Genomic DNA, 25,054 nt, shown 5'->3' with positions numbered 1-25,054 from the left:
ACGTCTTTGGAAGGTGAAAGAGGCGAACTGGTTGGTCCCACCAGCTCAGGGGGAGAAGACATGTCCAGCAGAAGATCTTCTCTTGTCGTAGGGAAAGTGGTGAGTTCGTTGCAGCAGGGCTTCACCGGTGGTGGTGTTGTTGCAGATGGCTCAGCTTCTTCCCTCTTCGGATTCTTAGGTCCTGTGGCGACTTCTGAAGTTTCAGTCCCAAAGGCCCTGCTTTTATGCAGAAAAACCTGCATTCATCAGCCTAGCTGTCAATCACACATGCTAAGTGGTGAGCCGGGCGGCTCACCACTGGGCCAATCAGAGAAGAGTGTGACTTGAGTTGCTACGGCAACTCAGTCCAGGGTGCCAAATCCCCCCTCCGCCCCTCCTATGGAACCCAGACAGAGTGGCACCATTAGGAGGGCTTCTGTGGAGAAGCCTGCCAAAATAGTGGAACAAAGGGCTCGACCTTGGTCAGAGTTACAGAGACGGACACAAACGCCATTTTGGAACTGAGTTCTGGCAAAAAGAACCAACCGTGGATTTAATATTAAATAAATAAAGCAGCAGTATATTTAACATTGCACCAAAAAGTGGTGCGTTTAAAATCAATGGGAAAATCCCATAGAGAATATTCTGAAGGAATATTTTGCGTGGTAACCACTGTCACCAGCCAGAAACTCGACAAGGGGGGAATGCACAGTGCAACCTTGGAAACAGACCCAGTGGCACTCGAATTACCCCTACCAGTACTTCCACAATATGATGGTGTGTATTGGTTCTGTTCACAATTTAGGACTAGTAAAGTCAATGGTGACTTTACATGCTCTGGGAGACAGTAGTCAGTCCCAGGGTATGGAGTCTATGTTGGGGAGTCACTATGACACCCCTGTGGTACTGCACTGAGGGTGCTGTGTAACACACATACAAAAACAGATGATACCCTATGGAGTAGAAAAAGGTTACCCCATACCCCATGAACACATACTAAGTCAAAAAGCACCTCAAATCATGTCTAAGAGTGGGAGGAAAAGAGTCTCACTCTTAGCAGGAGAAAAAAACAAACGCTAAAAATCCAGCAAAGCTGCTGGGGGACTCACTAGGTTTGGGAAATTAGCCTTATAAGAGAATTCTCCCTATGGGGACTGTGCCGTATCTGAGGTGGCACATGTGTGGCATTCACTGACATTCAACCAGGTCGCGGGGCTCAAGAGATTCCTCGAAGCCAGGGATGACAACTCACTCCAAGATGTTTACAATGATGGCGTAATTTGGTGGAATCGTCCTGACAGTCTAACTCTATAACCCCAATATGCCATTCAGAGAGGACAAAAATGCTGGGAACTACTGAAATTGATTCTGAACACAGAGTCACAGGAGCCTATGAGCCTCGTTTCATGCAGGAAGGGAAAGGAGTGCCAAAAGCAAACATATGCATGGACACAGTTCATAGGTTATACCATAAAGCTTAAACAGAGGAGCAAAGGGTAGATGGCAGAGCAGCAGGAAAGGGATGTGGAGGGGCAACGCAGCACCATATTGGAGTTCCTCACCAGTACCATGTCAGATTCGAGCTGCCGGCGATGTGAACCCATCTGACACCAAGATGGTGATCTCTCATTTTATCTACACAGGCGGCAGTCTGGCCCACACTTCAAACATGTACACATGAAGAAGCCCTAGTTTGATTGGGCCATTCCTCCTTCCTGCACAGTTTCTCAAAATGTCTCCCTCAAAGCTCCAATTATGACCTGCAGAGGAATATAAAGGAGGGGGGACAGACAGGGGCCAATGCATATTTAAAAGCAGGTGGCCAACAGGAGAGTGGAGACAGAGTAGGGAGCGGAATGGGGTAGAGGAGAGGTAAGAGGAGCAGGAAGGAGCTTGAGGAGAAGTGGAAGGAGGAGAGGAAGAGGTCAATATTGCTTAGGGGACAGGGATATACCAGGAGTTAAAGAGAGAGAACAGAACATCATAAGAGTGACAAGGAGAAAAGCAACAAGAAAAATAGCCATTAGGTCAAAAAGAGAGTGTAAAGAAAACGTCTATACAAAGGAGGAAGGAGGGAAGGCCAGGATTAAAGAGAGCCATCAGTTTGGTAGAGGGGTGAGGGGGAAATAGTAACAGCAGAGGGGCAGAGTACTGAAAAAGGGAGGGAACCATCAGAGAATAGGCGGGAAGGAAGAGAGCCCAGAGAGTGGGGTGATGAGGCAAGCGAGTCAGAGAAAGCTCAGAGGGGAGAAAAGCAAACTAACATCCCCCTGCGATGGCCACATCATCGAAGTATAAGAGTGAAAAGGACATTAAGGCTTGACAGGTGGAGGCAGATGAGTGTGCAGTGGAGTTAGGCTAGGGTTACTAGGGAAGTGTGGTTAAATCCTGGCTCGTCTGGGGAAGAAAATTAGTGGGGCCTAAGCTCATGCAACCCTTAGCTTCAACCAGTAAAATCTTAAGATGAAGGCAAGCTAGCCAGTAGCAAACCAACAAAGCCTAGTGGGAGTAACAATTCCTCAAAAGAGTGCTAAACGGACTTGCCGAGCAGTAGGATCGGCCATCAACTGCTACCCGGTGGCTCCGATGTGGACCAACTGTTAGGGAGAATTCTCTCTTTAGGCTGGATTTCCTAACCTAGTGAGTCCCCCATGCAGCTTTGCTGGATTTCTGGAGTTTGTTTTTTTCTCCTGCCAAGAGTGAGACTCTTTTTCTCCCACTCTTGGACATGATTTATGGTGTTCCTTTGACTGTTTATGTGTTTTATGGGCTATGGGGTCCTTTACTTCATAGGGTCTCATGTGTTTTTACTATGCGTGTTACACAGCACCCTCTGTGCAGTGACACAGGGGTGTCATAGTGACACCCCACCATAGACTCCATACCCTGGGACTGACTACTGTCTCCCAGGGCATGTAAAGTCACCATTGGCTTTACTAGTCCCAAATTATTAACAGAAACCGGTACAAACCATCATATTGTGGACGTACTGGTCGGGGCAATTCGATTGCCCCGGGGTCTGTTAGTCGAGGGGGCATGTCTCCCTCCCCCCTGATCGAGTTTTGGCTGGTGGCAGTGGATACTACTTTTTATATTCGACCGCAAATATATCCCTACGGGATTTTCCCATTGTTCGAGGCTACCAACTTTAATTATTTAATTCTCATAGCCTCGAACATACCGCCGGTTTATTTATTTAATATTAATTCGCCGGTTGGTATTTTTTGCCAGGACTCGATTCTAAAATGGCGTTTGTTTTCTCTTCTGTGACTCCAACCCAAGTCGAGTCCTTTGTTCCACTTTTTGGAGGGCTTCTCCACAGAACCCTCCAAAAGTGGTGCCACTCTGTCTGGGTACCACAGGGGGCGTGGGAGGGGGTTTAGGCACCCTTGACTGAGTTAACTTGGTAACTCAAGTCGCACTCTTGTGTGATTGGCCCAAGTGGTGAGCCGGCCGGCTCACCACTTAGCATGTTTGATTGAAAGCTAGGCTGAGTGAATGGGGGTGTGCTGCATAAAAGCAGGGCTTTGGGGACTGGAACTTCAGAAGTCGCCACAGGATCTGAGAATCCGAAGAGGGAGAAGCTGAGCCGACCTACCACGATGACACCACCGGTGGAGCTCTGCGGAACCGACTCACCACTTCCTGACGACAGAGAAGATCTCCCGGCTGGAGAGGCTTCTTCCCCTGACTGGTGGGCACAACCAGTTTACCTTCTTTTCCTCGCATCCCAGGACGTCTTGTGGTCGAATTGCCCGTGCCAAGCACCCCGGGAACTGGATAGCCACTTACCACTGGACCGCGAATAAAAGGACCGCTCCTTTTACCTGAGAACTCCGTGGCAGGTTTCTTCCCTGGCAGTGCAACGGACTCCTGTCTTCCTCCCGACGAGATCCTCTCTTCCCCCGGACGAAGCACCGACTTGCATCCGCTGCCAGGAACAACTGCCCCCGCTGGAGTATTCTCACCACTTTAAGGTACCGTGTCCGCCAGGCCTCCCTTTCTAAAGATTGCTACAAGGTAATAATAATCCCTTAACCTTCTGGACTGGGCTGGCCGCCTTGACCATCTAACTGGTCCCTTTCTTTTGGTCCAACTCTTTCTGAACCTTTTCCAGACTTTTGTGCACTTCAACCGCGTGACCTTGGACACATTTCGTTCTGATCCTCTTAAAGTGGATCCGGCCTTCTGAACTCTAACTTCACGGTTTTACTTTGCCTTCCTCTCTTGTTGTGTTCTTGTGAAAGTGTTGGAATCTGTTTCAAATTAAACTCTGCTTTTCTCTCCCTTTTTAAAACGAATTATTAGAGTGCCATCTGCGTTAAGCGCTCACCGCTGTCTGAAAATAAGTGGGGCTTTACTTAAGACTTGTCTAATATTCTTTTAAGGGAGTGTATATCTTTTAGTGACCATGTTTTTGAACTGCTTAACATTAGTGCCTGTGTGTTTTACTAGATGTGGTTTTAAATAAATAATTATATCTCTTTTACACCAAGCTCTGGTCAGTGTTTACTTGTTCTACTGTGTTCTTTTGACCTATTGTGAATACTCTGTATACTGCCTAACTTTTCTTGAGGGAAGTCGGACTGCTCAGCCACAGCTACCAGGTGAATCTGTGTGGTACAGACTGCTACCAAGTGGGTTTACTGCCAAACACCTGTAGTCTTAAATCTTTTGCAGTGGTCCCAGAGGGAACTGCACAGGTTTCTGCCTAACACCAACGGAAACAAAAACTACCAAGATCATGCCATGGCGAGTGGCTACAATGAGGGCAGCCAGACAATTCACCCATTACCCACAGGGAAGACATTTATAGCCATCTGACATAGCTTCATGGACCTGAGCTACAAATGGACAAAGCAAATTTGCCTTTTTGTTGAACTTTGCTATGAACATTGTTTGAACTTGAAAAGACACTTTCAGAGACTGACCAAGACACTTCACACTTTTCCTCCACTAATTGGTCCTTTTGCCCTCATCATTTCTAATGTGTCCCATACGATGTTAGTTCTGACTTGTGCTCCCACTTAATTTGTTTTGTGCACAATAACACTTTTTTTCAAAACCTTTTATCAATGTTCCGAGTTCAGTCTTAAACTTCTTCTCGGTTACACACAAGGCAAACCGTGGACATCTGTGGATTCCATTCACAATATGATTGCCAGTTATCTCTGGTGTGCAGGTCATGATGTGCTGCTCCCACAGCAGTGCAGAATTATGAAATCGTATTTTAACCACACAAATCATGGGGGAAATTGGTTGGTTTAGGAAATAGGTATTTCCAACATGTCTGCATCCATGTGGAAAATAAGGCCACAAATCTTAGGATTCCCATGAGACTCTGTGCCAAAATTAGAAAACAACTCAAAAGAGATTCAACACAGGGCCATCTGGTAAGGACATTTATAAATCTGTCGAAAGCATCAAGAATCTTGACTGGTTAAGTATCCAAAACCATGCTGTGTGGAAGGACATCCACCCACCCTGTGCCCTTTCCTCGTTACTCTATTAATTTTCTGCGTTGTATGATTACAATTTTATAATCAAGTTTTAAATGTTTAAACACAGTTATAATTCTACATATATTTTGTACAGCAAACAATTACAAATCTGGAATGTTTTAACTAATATAGAACTAGCTCTCTCCTTATCGTATCCAATTTGTTTAATTTCTTTTTATATATCTGGCAGTATACCAGTAGTGAAGTGCATTGTGGGCAAGTAAACGTTTAATATGAATTTGGAATTGAAACAATCTAGACAAAATAATAACCACTAGCACAAACAAAGGATTCAAACTTTTTAAAATGATAAACACCCCTTAAATGTTTCTCATCACTTACGTAGACATAAACAAACTCCCCATCCCATCAATCTCTTGTTTTTACTGCCTTGCTCTCACTTAAAAAATGTACATATTTTCAAGGGTTTGAGATTTTAGCATTATTGACTAAATTTGCAATCCATAACAGATGTTAATAGATTGTTGTGATGCTGGAAATGCATCGGAGGGGCAGAGCCTCTGTATCCTTGTCCTTTACTGCCTTTTTATTGTGTGTTCTGTCATATTTTCCGTGCAGGAGTTCATGTGGGACTCCTGGCGGTGCAGCTCTCTCTCTTTTGGTTTGGCGAACAGACCCGTGGGATACCCTTACGGCACCCATGGGTGGGGGGTACAACCCTGTGCCCCTAGTGTATGTTTCTGGGCACCTGTGGGTGGCCCGCAGAGCAGGGTATGGGCTGGTGGCAGCTCCATGCTGACTTTCACAGGTGCGCTGAGTATCCTCCATTTTGGGATCCCCGTGCCCTGCCATTGGAATCAGTTGATTCCTGATGGAAAACAAGATGGCCCCTGTGGCATCTTGCTTTCTATTACCTGTTACCTTGTTTTCCCAAAGTCCTGGGAAGCCCTGACTCTGTCCCTTCCCCCTGACTGCTGTTGGGTGGAAGTTCCATATATGGTGTTGTTGTGAAGTCCAGTCCAGACTGACTGGAGCCTTCTCAGTGACTGTATGTTGTGGGTACGCCCTGTGGGTGGGACCTGGGTGAATGGAGTGTGTGACCAATATGCACTTCTTGTTGTGGCTGTCTGGTTTCTGGTATGAGAGACAAAGACTGAGACAGCCCTGTCCGAAACTGGCCTGAATGCAGTGTGTAGTGTTGAATGGCTGGGTACTTGTCCCAATCCACATTCCTTGTTGTGAGTGTCTGAATGGGAGGAGGATGGCCTGAATGCATTGTGTGCCTGATTGGCTGACTGACTTCATGAATGCCCTTCTGTATGATTGGCTGCTGAGAGTGACCCTACAGTGTGGATGAGAGACAAGATAGTATATCTGGGGACCTCTCACCACTGGAAATTGTTCAGAAGCTGTGTCTACACTTGAAGAGTAACTGGATCTGCTGATACTCGACGCCAAGCTGGAAGAAGAAGACTTGCTGTTGCATTTGCTTCGACCTGATCTGATAGCTGCCGAATTCGTCAAGGACTGATCCGAGAGAGGACCTGGTAAGGCGCCCTCTTCCCGTGCTCCGAGGGACCATCGAGCACCGCTAACCTTTGCTGAAGCTCCCTGGAAGTCAGACCCTCGAAAGGCTGCCGACCCGAGACGGGACCGCTGAAGAGAACGAAGCAAAGCACCCGGACTTCACCGCTGTATAAGCCTATTTCCATCGACCAGGGTTAGCAGGTTTGTGTAACTGCTGGAGGCCCGTCAAAGTTGTGTTGCCCAGCCGTGGGGACCACTTGATGCCGTGCCGCTGACGACCGGAGCCGCCCGCTCCTTTGCCTAAGAACATTTGAATCCAAGGACTCCCTTGTCCGCAACATTGACCGCTTTGTCCCGCCAGAGAAAGTCGAGGACGACCAACGCGCCGAGGAGAATCCGCCGGTGGGTTTCCCGCCACCTGAAGACCACAAAGACTTTGACGACTCAATGCCCTTGTTGGGCCACAGTTCTTCTGAAACTCTATGCGGTCCTGATCAATCCATCGCCGAGGTGCCCTGCACACCTCATCCTCGCAGGATGTCGCTGACGAGCACCGCCTGGATCGAGATCGGGGTCTCAGCACCCTTGAACTTCTCATCGCCGCCGTCGACGACAAGTTCACCATCTTCGACGCCTCTCGACGATCCGTGGCTCCTGCTTTAAAGGGAGTCACTCAAGAAGGATCCTTCTAACGCGTCTTCGAAGAACTCTACTCCACCAGGTACATTGGGGAGGTAAAACCTTAATAGGAGGAAACAAGGCTATTGAACAATATATGGACTGGGCTTGTTATATATATCTTTATTTTACAGGTTGCCCAGGTGGGGGGATCTCCACACAGAACTGTACCTAGTGGTAGGGGTCAGTAGTCTGCCTACTGTGTCAACCATCTTGCTTTCCTTCCTATCTCTATTGCTGGTTTCCGCGTTACTGATCTGTGTGACATTTTAACCGTACAGTTGATGCACTTTAATGAGATTTGATAACATTGGTGGTACCACTTTAGAATTGTATATATTTATCATTGTTGATTTCCGAGTACAAAGTGTGTTATTGTGATCGTGTACATACCTTTGAATATTAATTATATAAAGACTGTGTTTTCAGTAATACAGTGTGTGGACATTCCTTTGTGGGGGTTCGGGGACTACACTGTACTTAAGAACCAGCCTGCATCACCTCCTGAGAAGCTAGGCCTTGATTGCTCGACTACGTTACCAATAATAGAGAATCTGGACTGGGGTCCGCTGTGCCTCTTCTCTACCATATACCATATAGAGAGCAGAAGTACAGACACCCCCTCCAGTCTTTACACCCTTCACAAGAAGCATAATGTTTTCGTAATCAGTTGCTTGACATGTCCATTTTTTTAGGAAAGCATACTGACAGAAGCACATACCCTTGAAAGTGAGAAAACCACTGACACGTCCAGTATACCAATGGTGAGCCCTACAGACTTGCAGAAGTTTATATTCCCAACAGTTGCATTTTACCTACATATCTAATGCAAATCTAATTTTCCCTTTTACCACTTCATGACAATGCACTGGAAATGAAGGGAGCAAGATTCTGCATCCATTTATTTTCACAAGTCAACTACAACTTCAAGCGCTTATCAGGTAATTTTATTTCACTTTTCCTTTACGAGAATGTATTATGCTTGGAATTTCCAATAATATGAAAACGTTTATGTATCCTGTCATTTGTTTACACTAGGTGTCATTTAGGGGTTTCTCTGTATATGTACCATTGTCTCTGTTCCATTTTGCTGTTTTCATCCGTACTAAAACAAGTACTGTGTTAGGGAGGGATGCTGGTACTTCGACTACAATTACATGAGGTAAGCATACAAACAGTTACATTGAATGAAAGAAATTAAATCCTACATAGGATACTATTAGACAGTGACATGCATATAAATGTGCAGTGTTTCAAACTTTTCTCATTTCAGTTCTAACGTTACACTTCCTCCCTAATTCAGAATACATTGCAAAATGTTTGAGGGCAACATTACAATCAGTATGTTTTGCACAGTATGATCTGATCGAGTACACTTGCCATCAATCAGGTGAAATTCGAAATGTATATTTTGACTAAATGACGTGCACTGTTTGCAAGGTTATGTGTGTAAGCGATATGTGCGATGAAAGATTTTAATTTCCAATACGATTGACTTGTTTTTTTTAATGAATATTCTATTCAAGGAATGTACACATGGTGTGGAATTAGAAGAGGAGGCACATGGATTAGAGGTGGGGGATCAGCTTGGTGGTGCGGTCGTTACAGGAAAGACCACGGTTTCACAGAAAATCTAGAAAACAAGGGTAACTAGCAAACAATTTCGTTTTCTAGAAGATTTTTGGGCTGGTGTTTTTTTCATTACATGTTTTTGTATTTAAAGTGCTATCTACTGTATGTGTGCTATACATTGAACGACATGCATTACTTACCGTAAAAGCATTTCTGATGATTGTATCTGCTTAGATTCACATGCTGTGCATATGGTCCGACATCCATTGGTAACCGCGGAGTATTGCATCTTGTCTTTCGGGGACCGAAAAGGGAAGTCGGCATAGGCGTGTCTGAAACACTATCCCTATCGTGACGTGTGTAGTACCCAAAATCCCTCACGCGCCGAGGTCCCTCCGATTGTATTTTTTCTGCCATGAGGGAGCCCAAGGCTATAGTGAGTGAGTACATGAAGAGAGAAAGTAGTAAGAAGTCTATGTTCCTTCCACTCCGAGCGGGGAGGCAGGGAGGGCGCATGTGAATCTAAGCAGATACAATCATCAGAAATGCTTTTACGGTAAGTAATGCATGTCTTCTGATGCTTGTTAATCAGCTTAGAATCACATGCTGTGCATAGACTAGCGAGCAGTACCCGGAGTTGGAGGTGGGTTGTGAGAAGGAACAGTAGAAAAAAGATGTCTTAGTACTGCTTGTCCCATCTGAGAATCGGACCTAGAATGAGTGTCTAGGCAATAGTGTTTTGTAAAGGTGTGTACAGAACTCCAGGTTGCCGCTTTGCAAATGGACTCTAGAGGAACATTTGCAATGAATGCTATGGATGCCCCAGTGCCTCGAGTAGAATGTGCTCTTGGCTTGAAGGCGGTTCTCTCTTTGCAAGAGTGTAACATAGTGTGATGCATTTGACAATCCACCTTGATATTGCTGATTTAGAGACAGGGTCCCCTTCTCTACCAGCTGCCACTGAAACAAAGAATTGTTTAGTTTTCCTCAGTGGTTTAGTTCTATCCATGTAGAACATGACTGCACTGCGCACATCTAGTGTGTGAAGGCTTCTTTCGGCCATGTTAGTAGGTCTCTGGAAGAACGTGGATAGTTCAATTGACTGGTTCACATGGAACTTCCAAATAAATTTCGGCGCAAATCTGGGATGTGTGCGCAGAACTACAAAGGGGTCCAAAACCGAGAGGGCCTGTGGTTCGCTAACTCTTCTGATAGAAGTGATAGCTACTAGAAAGGCTGTCTTGTAAGTCAGGTCTTTCAGACTAGCTTTATGCATAGGCTCAAAAGGGGGTCCCATGAGCCTAGTTAAAACCACATTTAGATCCCACCCAGGGGCTGGGTGAGTGATGGGGGATACATTCTTTTAACCCCTTCCATAAAGGCTTTAATCACAGGTATTTTCCACCACAACACTTTCTGCTGTGACGTGGTGTAGGCTGACAACGCCGCTAGGTGAACCTTTAAGGAATTGAAGACTAACCCAGAGTCCAACAGATGAGTTAGATATAACACAATGTGTGAAGGCGAGCAATCGGTGGGATTGACGCCTTTGGAACTGCACCAGATGACAAAACGTTTCCATTTGATAGCATAGCAATAACATGTGTTAGGCTTTCTTGCCTCCCTCAGTATGTCCATGCATCTTTGAGGGAGTTGCAGATGTCCAGACTCTATGACCTCAGGAGCCAGGCTGCTAAGTTCAGAGTTTGTGGGCATGGGTGCAGAGTCTCCCCCCTGTCCTGAGACAACATGTTGTACGGGCAGGGCAGCTTGACTGGTGGGGAGAGGGACATTTCCATCAGGTGCGCGAACGAAGGTTGGAGGCCCCACATGGGAGCCACCAGAATCATGGTGACTGGTTCCTGGTGCATCTTGTGTACCATCTTGTTCAGAAGGGGAGTCGGGGGGGGGGGGGAAAGCGTAGACAAATTTCCCCGACCAAGTTATCCAGAGACCGTTCCACTTGGATCAGTTCTGGGGGTACCTCGAGGCGTAATCTTGGCATTGGGCGTTCTCCTGAGTAGCGAACAGGTTGTTCTCTGGAAACCCCCATTCTGCGAAGATGTTGGCTACAATGTCTTCGTGCAGTGGCCATTCGTACTCTCCTGGCAGAGGAAAATCTCTGCTGAGTATGTCTGCCAGAAGATTGAGTTCCCCTGGAACATGTTGGGATATCAGGAACATCTTGTGTTTGAGAGCCCATATCCAAAGGTTTTGGGACAGCTTGGATAGCCCTGGCGAGTGAGTGCCCCCCTGTCTGTTCAGGTAATACATTGCTGTTGTGCTGTCGGTTAGGACCAGCACTGTCTTCCCTTGCAGTTGCTCCTGAAAGGTTTTCAATGCTTTGAACACTGCTAGTAGCTCCAGTAGGTTTATATGGTTGGACGCTACCTGAGGGGACCACACTCCGTGTGCTGTCTGTTGAAGCAGGTGAGCCCCCCACCCCGTGAGAGATGCGTCTGTCGTGAGAGTGGCTTCCACTGCAGGGGTGGTGAAGGTTTTCCCCTTCAAGAGGTTCTCCCTCGACCACCACTGCAGAGAGAGAACGAGGGCTGGCGAGACAACTAACAGATCCTCCCATTGTCCGCTGGCCTGACACCACTGGCTGTTGAGCCACTCTTGCATGGGACGCATGCGCAGCCGCGCGTGGGGAACCAAGTATATGCATGACACCATCATCCCTAGCAAACGAATAGCTTTGCGTACCGTCACCTCTCGACTGGCTACATACTGAGGAACCTGAGAGAGCATGTTCTGAACCCTCTCGCTGGAAGGGAAGACTAGACCGTCTTCTGTACAAATTAGAGCCCCCAGTAACTGTTTTACTTGGCTGGGGACTAAGCTGGATTTCTTTTCGTTGATAGAAAATCCCAGGCTGAACAGTAGGTCTACTGTTTTTTAGGTGTTCGAAAAACAAACGTTGAACGAGTCCCCTGTGATGAGCCAATCGTCGAGGTAAGGGTAAACTGGAACTGAAAGTCTGCGCAGGTGTGCCGCTGCCACTGCCAGGACCTTGGTAAACACCCTTGGCGCCAAGGCTATGCCGAGGGCGAGGGCCTTGAACTGGTAGTGTTTGTCCGGAATCACGAACCTTAGGAATTTTCTGTGCGCTGGCAGCATTGAAATATGAAAGTATGCATCTTTCATATCCAATGTTGTCATGAAGTCCCCCTGTTTTAGCAATAGGATCACCTCTTGCAGTGTTACCATGCAAAACTTCTGGGGCTTTATGAACTTGTTCGCTGGGCGCAGGTCTAGAACAGGACGCATGGTGAGATCCTTTTTGGGTACAAGGAAGTACACTGAATAGATACCCTCGTTTACCTGAAGAATTGGGACGGCTTCCATGGCGTCCTTTCCCAGCAGTGCTTCCACCTCTTGGATCAGGATATGCAGATGTTCCAGTGAAAGGCGTCAATACATTTTTATGGTCCGCTGAACCGATGCTGGGCAAAATGCCAGTTGGAAATCTATGTTCAGCAGCTTTACTTTTCAGTGGCTCTACGTTTAGTAAGCTGTCAAGTTTGTCAAATTGTGGGAGTTCAGTTCCTTGCTAAAACGCAGTACTACAAATATCAAAGAGAATTCTTATTCCCTGCTATTAGTCAAGCCTGGAAAATTCAACAAATGTCAATTGAAAGCACATTCTCAGGCGACAGGTTCAGGCTGGTTGGCGATGGACAGTGTGACAACCCCGGATTTTCAGCAAAGTACTGCACATACCACTTTCAAGACACGAAAAAAGGAATTATGAGTTTGGAGATCGTGCAGGTGTCCCAATGTAAATCCTCTCTGGCCATGGAGAAACATGGTTTCATAAAATCCCTGGAACATCTTCAATCGAGGGCAATGCAAATAGACCTCATAGCCACTGACAGACATGTTTCAATAGCCAAGGCCATGCGAGAGCAGTTTCCAAACATTCATCATCAATTTGATGTGTGGCACATTGCCAAATCAGTGAGTAACAAAAAAAATCACAGCTGCTGGTAAGAAAAAGAGTTCGAAAAATATTTAACAGTGGTCTCAGTCTTTCAGCAACCATCTTTGGTGAAGCTCCAAAACTTGCGATGGGTCTGTGGAAATTCTACTTGAAAAATGGCGCTCATTAATGCACCACTGTTCAATCATGGACAGACAACCAACATTTTAACCAATGTGCATATGGACCTTTATCGGAGGAGCAGCAGCGCAAGAAGTGGTTGGTTCCATTTTTACCTCCAAACAAAGCTCTTGAGAAGATTGTGTTTGATAAAACTCTTTCAAGAGACGTAAAGGGACCCACAGAATGGAGGTGTTCCAAAATATGTGCCTAAGTACAGACCCAAAAGGTTGCATTCTGGCATAGACGGTATGCAAGCTGGGACATTACAATTGGTATTAGTGCATAACGAGAACATAGGGAGAGAAATATCGAGAACTGCAGGAAATTTTGGGATGCTTCGTTACACAATGGCCTTTGCAAAATGAAGCAAAAAATGGGTGGCCAAGCCAATATACCAGGAAATGGAATTCGATTTTGTGAAAGATCTCACTTTGACTGTGTTGGACATGCATACTCATGGAATCGATCCTGATTTTGTTCTTAGGACACTTAAATTGCCACAAAACATTGCAAACGTGCCCTGTCCACCTAAAGCAGATCTCGTTGAACAGTTGACTTCCCGGCATAAATGATTTACAGTAGTGTTCGTACATGAACAATGCAATGCTATTAAACATGAATTTCAAAGCTATTAAAAGTATTAAGAAGTATTTAACTATGTATATTTAATCTGCTTTATGATTCATTCATTTATATCTCGAACGATAACATGCATGTCTGTAGTTGCTTGGTGTCTGCAAAGCGCGACATAGGTGGCCATAGTCCAACTCTGTGTTTTACCCCCTCCTGCTTTCGCCCCACTCTTGTGGGTCCTTGACTGATAAGGGCAGGGGAGGGTCAGATGGATATCAGCATTGAAATGAACGGTGGGATTTGAGCTGGTGGACTCAGGCCTGGCGGGGTGTAGGTTGTTAGTGCACAGGAAGTTCAGTGGACATGAATTGGCACTTGGATTTATGACCTGTCAGTGTCTCGCGTTATCCGCAGAGCACATTCCTCGCCGAGAACAGGGCACACGCAGACGTGGCGAGGATATGGGTTGGGATGGCTGAGCTAGGTGCTGGGGATGGGAGAGATGCATTTGTACAAAGAGAGATGGATTTTCGGGCCTAGTAGAAGGAACAAGTTACTTACCTGTAACTGTTGTTCTCCAGCATGGGTCTGGCATGGATTCACATGCTCATGAATATTCCCCGTCGTCAGGCTGGGAATCCTCGGTAAAGAAAAAACCAGTATCAGTTTCGTTTCTGATCTGTCTTTCGTAGTAATAACCAATCACTGGTCTCTGCGTCATACTGACCACAGCCAATGACTGCCCTCTACCTAAGCACCGCCTCTGGCAGCCATCTTCAGATTTGGAAGCACGTGAAGTGGCAGTATGACCAAGTGAAGAGCCGCAGAGGGGTAGGCGGGAGGGTTCGCATGTGAATCCATGCCAGACCCATGCTGGAGAACAACAGTTACAGGTAAGTAACTTGTTCCTTCTCCAGCATGGGGTCTGGCATGGATTCACATGCTCATGAATAAAGAATACATAGCAGTACACACATGCACAACCACGGGAGGTGGCAAAGGCTCAACATTAAGCATTACATCAAACTCAACATTAAGCATCTTACCTCCTCACCAGGCTCACCTCAGGCGAACAGGTTGCGCAGCACTGCTTGGCCGACCCTGGACTCCTCCCTGGAGTCCCGATCGACGCAGTAGAATTTCGTGAAGGTGTGCGTCGACCTCCACGTAGCAGCCCTGCATATGTCCAGCAGGGGCACACCAGAAAGGAACGCCGTGGTAGCTGCGATCGCTCTGGTGGAATGGGCTCTCGGACGGCCAGGCAGCGGTCGGTTTGCCAACCGATGACAGTACATGATACAGCCGGAGAGCCATCTGGAAATGGAATCCTTCGAGAGAGCCTTCCCCTGATTGACAGGTCCAAAGTTCACAAAGAGTTGTGACGTCTTCCGAAAACACTTTGTGCGGTCCACGTAGAACTTCAGCGCTCTAGCCACATCCAGCGAGTGCAAAGTCCTCTCAGCCGGCGACGAAGGCGACGGGAAGAACACAGGCAACACCAAGGGTTCGTTGAGATGGAAGTCCGACGGTACCTTGGGCATGAATGAGGGGTGCGTCCTGAGCACTACCCTCGTGTCGTGAAAAGTCAAGTACGGGGCCTTGCAGGAAAGGGCCTGGATCTCTCCCACCCGTCGTGCGGAGGTGATGGCCACAAGAAACGCTGTTTTCCACGACAGAAACTTCAACGGGGCCGAGTGCAGAGGCTCGAACGGAGGTCCCATGAGCTTGGTCAGCACCACGTTGAGCTCCCACGCCGGGGCCGGAGCCTTCACCGGCGGGAACGATCTGAACAGTCCCTTCATGAACTCTTTCACCAGACGATGAGACCACAAGGACGTCCGGCCCGTGGTTCTGGTGTATCGGGAGATCGCAGCAAGATGAATCTTGATGGACGCGTGTGCCAGTCCAGCTTTGGCCAGCGTCAGCAGGTACGGCAGTACCTGGGGAGCCGTAATCCGTAGAGGGTTAATCTTCTGTGCGTGGCACCAGACAGAGAACCTCTTCCATTTGTGTCCGTAGCATTTAAGAGTCGAGGACGCCCTGGCCTTTGCAAGAACCTCTCTGCAGTCGGCCGGTATGTCGTATCCTCCAAACTCTAGCGCTGCAGGAGCCAGGCCTGCAAGTTCAGCGATTTCGGGTCGTGGTGGAGGATGGCGCCTCCTTCCCTGGAGAGAAGATCCGCGTCCACCGGCAGCTTGATTGGCGGGGACGCTGACAAGTCCAGAAGGTCCGGGAACCATATCTGCCTCGGCCACGCAGGTGCGACGAGGCTCATCCTGCACCGTGACCTCTTGAGCTGGTTGACGAGCCGGATTAGCAGTGGCAAAGGAGGGAACGCGTAGAGGAACAGGCCCTCCCAGGGGAACGAGAAGGCATCGCCCATGCTCTTCGCCTGGGGAAACCTGCTGGCGAACCTCCGGCACTTGGAGTTCGTCGCCGTCGCGAACAGGTCGATCTGGGGTGTGCCCCACCGTCGGAAGAGGCGATCCACTAGATCCTGCCGTAGTTCCCACTCGTGGCACGAGCGCAGCTCCCTGCTGAGTGAGTCGGCGATGGTGTTTTTTATCCCTGCCAGATGAAACGGCACCAGAAACATCCTTTGGGCGACGGCCCAATGCCACAGGTCCTGCGCCTCCTTGGACAGCGCTGGGGACCTGGTTCCGCCCTGTTTCCTGATGTAAAACATGGTGGTGGTGTTGTCGGTGAAGATCCTCACCACCTTGCCCTTGAGGGACGGAAGGAAGGACCTGAGGGCCCAGAACACTGCACGGAGCTCCAGGACGTTGATATGGAGGGACTTCTCCGTCGGGAGCCAAAGGCCTCTCGCGTGCAGATTTTCGGTGTGCGCTCCCCACCCTTCCAGGGAGGCATCAGTGGTCACTGTCTCCTGGTGGTCTGGGGTCTGGAAGTCCATGCCCGCCGTCAGATGCGTGCGGTTGCCCCACCACCGGACCGCTCGGCGGAAACTCTCGTCGAGTGTGATCCTCTCCTCGAAGCTGCCCGTCGTTTGGATCCAGCGCGCGTCCAGGAACTCCTGCAACGGGCGCATCCGGAGCCTGCACATGGGAATGAGGTAGATGCAGGAAGACATCATTCCGAGGAGGGACTTGATGGACCTCACCTTGGCCGCGTCGGAAACCAACATCCGCTGTACCTTGCCCAGGATGGACCTGGTCCTTTCCTCCGACGGGGAGGCCAGAAGAGACACTGTGTCGAGCTTCGCTCCCAGAAACAGTGCGTTTTGCGCGGGTACCAGGTGAGACTTGGCGTAGTTCACGGAGAATCCCAGGTCCGTGAGAAGTCGGACGGTCCTTGCCGTGTGATCCAGGGCGAGCTCCCTCGTCTTGGCTCGGATGAGCCAGTCGTCCAGGTAGGGGTAGACGTGGATCCCCTCGCGGCGCAGCTGCGCCGCCACCGGTGCAAGGCACTTGGTGAATACCCTGGTGGCCGACCGTAGTCCGAAGGGGAGGGCTTTGAACTGGTAGTGACGCCCTTGGACCACAAACCTGAGGAATTTTCGGTGCCCCTTTAGGATGGGAATATGGAAGTAGGCATCCTCCAAATCCAACGACGACATGAAGTCTCCTTCCTCCAGCTGACCCAGGACGTGCTGGAGGGTGACCATCCGGAACTTTTGCGCCTTGATGAACTTGTTCAGACGTCGCAGGTCCAGGATGGGGCGCCATCCCCCCGTCTTCTTCTTCACGAGGAAGTATCTCGAGTAAACTCCGGAGCCCCGAAGTCTCTTTGGGACGAGTTCGATGGCGCCCTTCCTCAGCATCGCCTTTACCTCCAGGAGAAGTTGAGGGACGTGAAGTTCTTTCCTGGCCACGGGGGGGACGCGCGGACACCTTCTTTGAAACTCGAGCGCGTGGCCCCGGGCCAAGGCGTCCAGCACCCAACGGTCGGTGGAGATGGACTCCCACACGCTGACAAAGCTCGCCAGCCGGCCTCCCACCGGGGTGCTTCGGTGGGGGCCCGACCCCACGGTCGGTTCAATCCTGCTTCGACGAGGCTTTGCCGCCTTGACCTCCTTGGCGACGACGGCGGGGTCCGCCAGACTTGCCTCGTCCTCTGTAGGCCTCCTGAGCCGACGAGCGGGCCGCTTGACGGTAGGTGGAGAAACCGCCGCCTGAACTTTTGGAGGCGCCCTTGCCTCCGCTGCTCCGAAAGGGCGTCCGTCGTTGTTGCAGAACTCCAAGGGCCCGGGCCGTCTCGGTGTCCGCTTTAATGGCCTGAAGGGAATCGACCACTGTTTTCCCAAACAGGTTGTTCCCATCGAAGGGCATGTCCAGGACTCTGGTCTGAACGTCTTGACGGAAGTCCGTAGCCTTGAGCCATCCACGCCGCCTAAGGCAAACGCCGTTGCCCAACTGGCGGAACCCAGTGTCGGCGATGTCCGTCGCAACGGTAATGGCGTGGTCCGAAGCCACCTCACCTTCCTGCAGGATCTCCAGGGCCTCTGCCCTCTTGTCGTCCGGCAAGAAGTCCAGTAGGGGAGCCAGTTTGTACCAGAGCTCCCTGTCGTAGCGGGCCACGATAGCCAAGGCGTTGGCAGCTTTAATCGTCGTCGCCGCAGACGAGATGACTCTGCGTCCCATAGCGTCCAATTTCTTTCCCTCGCCGTCCGGTGGGGAAGTCGATGTGGAGGCCGCACCCCCCCCCCGCTTTTTTCCTGGCCGCCGCGGAGACGACGGAGTCCGGGGTAGGCTGCGCCCGGAGGCACAGGGGGGCCGTGTCCGGGACCCGGTACTTCTTCTCGTACCGGTCTCTTCTAGCTGGCGTCGTGGAAGGGTTCTTGAGGAGGGTGAGGCCCTCATCCCAAATGTCGTCCAATAGAGGCACTGAGAGGACCGTCTTCCTCTTGGCCTCGCGCCGCTGATAAAGGAAACCTTCCTTCTTCTTCTCCTCAGGGCAGAGTTGGAAAAGCTCGGATGCCCTGGTGATCATGGAGTGGAACGATCCAATCTCGTCGGGCGGAGAAGCCCTGGTGGGAGGCGACGACGGTACATCCTCGTCGTATACCTCGTCGTCCGTATCCGTCGCTGCCGTGTCAGTCCCCGTATCATCCCCTCGGGTGGACGGGGAGGAGGGCTGGAAGGGGCGCGACGGCTGAAAAGGAGGCGGAGGGTGGATCCTTCTTTTCTTGGTAGGGGAAACACCAGAAGGTCCCGGTTCTGGGTCCCCCGACGGGAGAGGTTCCGTCGGCAACGGTAGTCTCGTCCTTAACTCTGAGCATAAGGACTGTATAGCCAACAAAATGGCCACCGAGTTGTCTCGCGGCGCTGGCAGAGGGGAATCCGACGGGCGATCAGGGGCCCCGTCGGTACCCTCGATGATGTCGTCGTCACCTGCGTCGGGATCCATCCCGACGGGCCGGTCTTCTTCCACGCCGAGGCCGTGGCTTAAGACTTCGACCAGCTCCTCCTCCGAGGTTGAGGCCGAATCTACGACGACGCCCTGCCCCCCCTTTTTCTTCCCCACGGGGGATTTCACGGGGGTCCTATCGATGGGCACAAAAGAGGACTCCCTCCGAGGTGGCAGGGAGACTCTGAGCCCCGAGGTCGCCACCACTGGCGTAGCCCCCACAGGCTGAGCCAGGGCCGCCGCGACAGTTTCGATAGAGGGCTTGGCCGGATGGATTAAGGCCTTCACCACCTTAGGTGCGCTCACCGCCTTATCCTTGAGGGGGGGGGACACTGCCTCGCTCCCCCTCCGATGGGGCCTTCAAGCTCGACCGGGGCCTCTCCAGGAGCTTCGCCGGGTGCTCGGCTTTCCTCTTACCCGACCCAGAGCGTTGGCTCGTGGTTGATGGTGCCGGGGAGGGTGCGCCCTGCCTGGCGCCCGTAGAGCCCGACCGTTCGGCGCTCCCGGTGCTAGCGGACTCGCGGTGCTTTGCCTTGTGTTGGACCCCCGTCGCCGGGGCGTCCTCAAAGGTCTTAGAAGACCGCTCGGATTTCTTCCTCTTCTTCTCGCCTGACGGGCTCTTCCCTTCCAGCCAGTTGGCGAGACGTTGATGGCGGTCCTTCATGGTCCGCTCCGACATGTTGCCGCAAAACGCACAGTCCTTCTCCACGTGCGTCTTGTCCTCATGTAAGCAGTAGAGACAAAAGGAGTGTTCGTCCTCCTTAAAGACGTTCTGCAGCTGGCATCCAGGGCAGACCCTGAACAGCTTTCCGGGCGTCGAGCATCCCTTCTCCTGGGCCATGTCCGGGCCTGAGAAACTTCTGGAGTCCTCCAAAAGCGTAGCTCGACGAAATCTTCACCCTTGAGGGGCGCAGACGAATCCGACACGGGTCCCCGTTGATCGGATGGAGAGTCGGTGGAGCTTGAGGCTCTTTTGACCGAAAAAACGAAGTTTTTGAGAAAAAACGTGAAAAAATAGCACTAACGCTCGAGAGCAATAGCACGAGGATCCCAACACATGAACGTGCGGTAAAAATCTGAAGATGGCTGCCAGAGGCGGTGCTTAGGTAGAGGGCAGTCATTGGCTGTGGTCAGTATGACGAAGAGACCAGTGATTGGTTATTACTACGAAAGACAGATCAGAAACGAAACTGATACTGGTTTTTTCTTTACCGAGGATTCCCAGCCTGACGACGGGGAATATTCATGAGCATGTGAATCCATGCCAGACCCCATGCTGGAGAAAGATGTCAATGGGCCTATTTGAAAATGGTTTCATTGTTATCTGTTTTACCTACCCTAATTGTAACTGTATTCCAAAACAGTTTTCCAAAACTAATTATGGCTAAAAAGTATTCAGGCATTGGTGGATGCCAGCAAACTGTTTGTTTTTCGAACATATTTCAAATGCCACGTTGGTCCGCCGGCGGGCTAATCGCGCCCATGGAGTGAAGGTCACGTCGTTTGATGTAGCTTGTCTGTAGTTCACACTGACGCATCTTGTACAGTATGTTTTTGATTTGTGGCTTTCCTTCACAAAAACTAAACTTACCATACACGCTACTTAGAAGGTTCAATTGTTGTTCGACCTTGGAAGAAAGGGAGGATTCGCTAGGGATTGAATGACAGAAGTTGTGGAATAACTGAAAAAACAATAAGGTTCACTATTTTAAAACTTGACTTTGGAACATTTATTTTCATTCTTTGAAAACAGTTGTTCTCAGCGGACACTCTGCATTACGCCGAGAGAATGCAAATCCCAAATATCATGCAAGTTTTACTAAATCCGAGTTTATAGACGAACGACTAAAGGTTTCATTTTCTGACCAGTATTGCTTGCTTACATTCCGATGGGCTGATGGTTGGGGCATGTTGTGATGACAAGCAAACACAACCTGTATGCATGCTAGTTATCTCTAAACCACTTAGTCCCATGGCATATCAGTTGTCACGCTCACCTGGTCTCCACAGGGGCATAGCACGTAGCCGTGGGAAGGATGTCTGCACTGGCGTAGCTCTGGTGGTATGATGATGTCCTCTCCCCTGTTATCACCCCAGGAGGCGTTTGTCTGCAATGTTGAAACAAGATGTTAGCTATTGAGTGGGGCTGGATTGGTCCCACCTCCTTCAACCTCCTGATGCCCAACTCCTCTTCGGGCTCACCTTTGAGTTTTGTGAGGTTGGCTCTCTGTCCTGCTTGACTTTCAGCAGGGGCGCAGTAAACTCAGTCTTTCCCCGGACACAGTTACTTCACTGGTCCAGAGTGGCTCTTGCTGTGTCAGGAATATCTGGATTAAGCAGGTAAGTCTCTATGCCAATGGATGCTTGGTATAGGTGCTCAATGTCTTTATTTCCCAAGGTTTAAACGTGTTTTGTCTTTCTTGCAGGCACGGATTTGTATGGAGGTTTGGATGAAGATTTGACTCTACTAGGATGCTGGGCAGGTGTAGGGGAGGACAGGCCTTAAAGGCCCCCCTCTCCTGCATCATTCTCCCCAGGTGAGGACCATGGCTCGCCGGGCGTCCCCCCATGCCACCTGGGCCCAGGTGGAGGAGGGCTTGCCCACCGATGACATTGCCCCCACATATCCATCATACACTCACACTAACGTTTAGATAGGCCTAGAAGCCTTCTTGCCCAGCAAAGATGGCGTGAGTTCAGCGCGCTGTAGCGCGGCCCCCACCTTTGGAGAGCTTTCCAAGTATCCCTGCCGCCGTAGCCCTGGTAGATCCGCTGCGAGCGCGTTCCCATGAGAAAGTCGGGTATGAGCTAACCCGAGATGCTAACACTGTAACATTTTATCGTTCACAATGTAATATTGCACCCCGCATGACCTGGTCCGCGAGGCCGGGGTGACGGGGAAAAAGCTGAAGCATCACTATCTGAAGAAAGTAGAAAATAATTCAAGTATTGGTATTAACGAACTACCTCTGTTTAAACAGATTTTGTAAACTGTGAATCAACCATAAAGATGTAACGTTATATGATGTCACCCCAGGTCTGGACTAATGCTGCTATAACTACAGAGAAAGATGCCGACAAAACGTATAACCTTTATCTGTATAAGTGTTCTCTCAATTTTATGAAGAAACCTGAACTCGTATATGTTTTCTTAATCACCCCAAGCGGCGAGTATCAATCTCTGTAGGCCATAACCTAGAACTACCTCATGTACTGTAGTGAATATAATGTTAGGTAACGAAAAGGTACTCAGACTGACTATATTAACGAAATGATTAATGAACTCGAAGTATATATGTATGGTATGGTAGTTTAAAGAAGACAAATGATATAAAAGTTTTGTATTCAGAATTAGGCAACACACGAGGAAAATACCTTTTGTGAATATATGCAAGGCCATTCTCCCTCCCGCCCTACGAAGCCTGCCAAGTAGAAAAAAGCTAAGGCCTGTGCCGTGCTCCCCCACCTCCCCCGGCCAAGCTGGAACTACTCCAGAGAGTCAGAGGCCCCAACACAGCATCCAAGGCCACCGGCCGCCACCTGCGTTATTTACAGCACGATAATAAACTTACGTTTGAATCCACTGATCTACCAGCACCCTCTCGTAAATCCCACAATCCCCCAGACCACCCCAAGGAGACCCCCGACAATGGGACAAGACACAGAGCCCCCTTCATAGTAGCTTCTAACGTAGTAATAAAACATGTACCACCCGGCACAAGCCCCCCAGAGCCTAGCCCCTCGACCTGAAATACCAGACGTCAGAACACCGGTAAATCCAACAGATGACCACCAGACCCCTCACAAGGTGCATTCCTCCTGTGTTGTATTGATTGAAAGATTTACTGTAGAAGTTAGATATGGGGTTTTAAGTAACTGCAATGTGCATGATCTAGGGCACCTAAGTCAGGGAAGGCATTCATCTTTGTCACAGGCTGCCCCAGCGTACCAACACCGCCCGGATGACCTCGAGCCGGCCTGCCAGGCCCAACCCAACCCACGAGGCTGACCAGTGACGACATCTCACCCGGACCAACCATGCTGCAGCAACACCTATAGTTAGTCGACGCCACCCAATCCCAATTAACTTGTGCCCCCTATAGTGTGTAGGTTCTGATGACGTTTTTTGTATTAGAAATACGCCTGCCTTTGCGATTGTCAGGCAGAGCGCTCTCGGAGGTTGCAGAGTTCTTTGCATGCCATATTCTTTGGATAAACTCCCACTTACGCTCACCCGCACTCTGTCTTGGCCTTATTCCCATTACGGGAGTGTCCATTATTGTCTCCCATTGCGGGGAGGATCGTGCTAACTTGGGGGCGCTTCCACTCAGTGGTGACCCCGATAGCGTGATATTTCCAAATTTATTTTTCCTGAACTCCTTTTAACGACCCCCTTTTGGCACGAGAATCTCCGGTCAGAAAGGGAAACGCACGGTGAGCCGGCTCCGGGAAGCTACCCGCCAACGGCGACCTGTACGCTTAGAAGTGCGCACTCAAACTAGATGGGGTACGGGATCCCGGTTGCAAAATCCCCTTTGAGTACCGCTCGCCGGAGCCGGGGCTGACTGTTGAGCAGAAAGGCAACACCGCCTGGACGGACCCAGTTTCGGAGACTATCGGTTCAAGACGGGCACGTGAGTACCGAGTGCGAGCGATCATAAAGGGGAAGGGAGGGGAACTGGTGAATAGGAGAACGTGGGCAGGTAGGGGAGAGAATTACGGGAGTCTACTAAAGACAGGTCTTAAAACTTTCTTTATCTTTTCTTTGCATATGGCCATTAGGAGTAAGAAGTAAGTGAAGAGGTAGAAGTGACGGAAACCTAGCTCCGAAAGGGGGTGGAAGGCGGCGCCGCATAGTACTATCTAGACTAGTACTGGGAATATATGAAGAAGTAAAAAATAAGTTATTGGTGTCTGGCAAAGGGAGACACTTAGGATACTGTTAGTGATTGCTACTCTTTCTATTTCTTTTTTCCAGTCCACGGGGCAAGGGGTGAACGTGAAAAGGGTATAAGGTAGACATACTTGTAGAAGAACTATAAAATAGGGAGCACTTTTTTAGGAGTGGGATTAAGTAGTGGCACGTACAGACGTGAACACAGTAAGCTTAGCAGAAAAACAGGGACAGCTGGCCAGGGAGGAAAGGGAGGAAAAAAGAAGAGGTGTGAGTGAGAAAGTATTGTGAGGGGTGCGCGCACCGTGCGAGTAGTGGAGACGAACGGTTGACCGCGAGGGGGTGCTAGAGAGTGTTGGCCATAACTAGTAGTTGATTGGTTGTAAGTGAAATCACATGCGAGTGTATGGAAATGAGAAGGGATGAGTTGTGGTGAGTAAGAAAGGATTTGTGCAGTGAATAACTTTGGGTGATATCATTGAGACGTCCGCTCTTGTCTGTGCCATAAAGATATAGATAAATATATCTACACCTAACTAAAAGTAAAGGAGGTGGACACGGTCGTTGCTAGTGATTTAGAATATGGGGGCAGAAACTCCCTTGTCGCATATTTGTAAGAGCTTACCGGGGTACGCTGAACGAATAAATAAATATCACGATCAATGGGTAACAGAATTGAAAGGGGAGGGATTGCCCCAGATTTGGCCAGAGGGAGGATCTTTTGACAAAAGCGTTCTTGATATGGTACGAGCATGCATTAGCCTCAAGTATAAGGGAAAACAATGGCAAAACAGGAAGGAGATATTAGACCTCTGGAGATTGTTTGAGGAAGTACCCCCACCCAAAGATCCGGCACCAAATGTCGATCTGCCGCCCACAACAGACAACCCACTCATG

The 25,054-nt window shown here is 49.5% G+C and overlaps 1 protein-coding gene across 2 annotated transcripts in view; it reads right to left on the bottom strand.

Moving 5' to 3' along the window:
- RIPK2 (receptor interacting serine/threonine kinase 2) overlaps nucleotides 1-25,054 on the bottom strand; it is a 610,101-nt gene that overhangs the window by 219,912 nt on the left and 365,135 nt on the right. Inside the window, exon 8 of one of the 2 annotated variants that reach the window (XM_069621311.1) lies at nucleotides 21,261-21,371. The exons of the other annotated variant lie outside the window; for it this stretch is intronic. Coding sequence (XP_069477412.1) covers nucleotides 21,261-21,371 — 111 coding nt within the window. The remainder of the gene's footprint in view (nucleotides 1-21,260; nucleotides 21,372-25,054) is intronic. 2 annotated transcript variants of the gene reach the window in all.

Source organism: Ambystoma mexicanum, chromosome 5q, assembly GCF_040938575.1.
Source record: "Ambystoma mexicanum isolate Mex_15411 chromosome 5q, UKY_AmexF1_1, whole genome shotgun sequence".
Lineage (NCBI taxonomy): Eukaryota > Metazoa > Chordata > Amphibia > Caudata > Ambystomatidae > Ambystoma > Ambystoma mexicanum.
The sequence above is the reverse complement of the archived record's forward strand: the minus strand, read 5'-3'. Positions and strand labels throughout refer to the sequence as shown.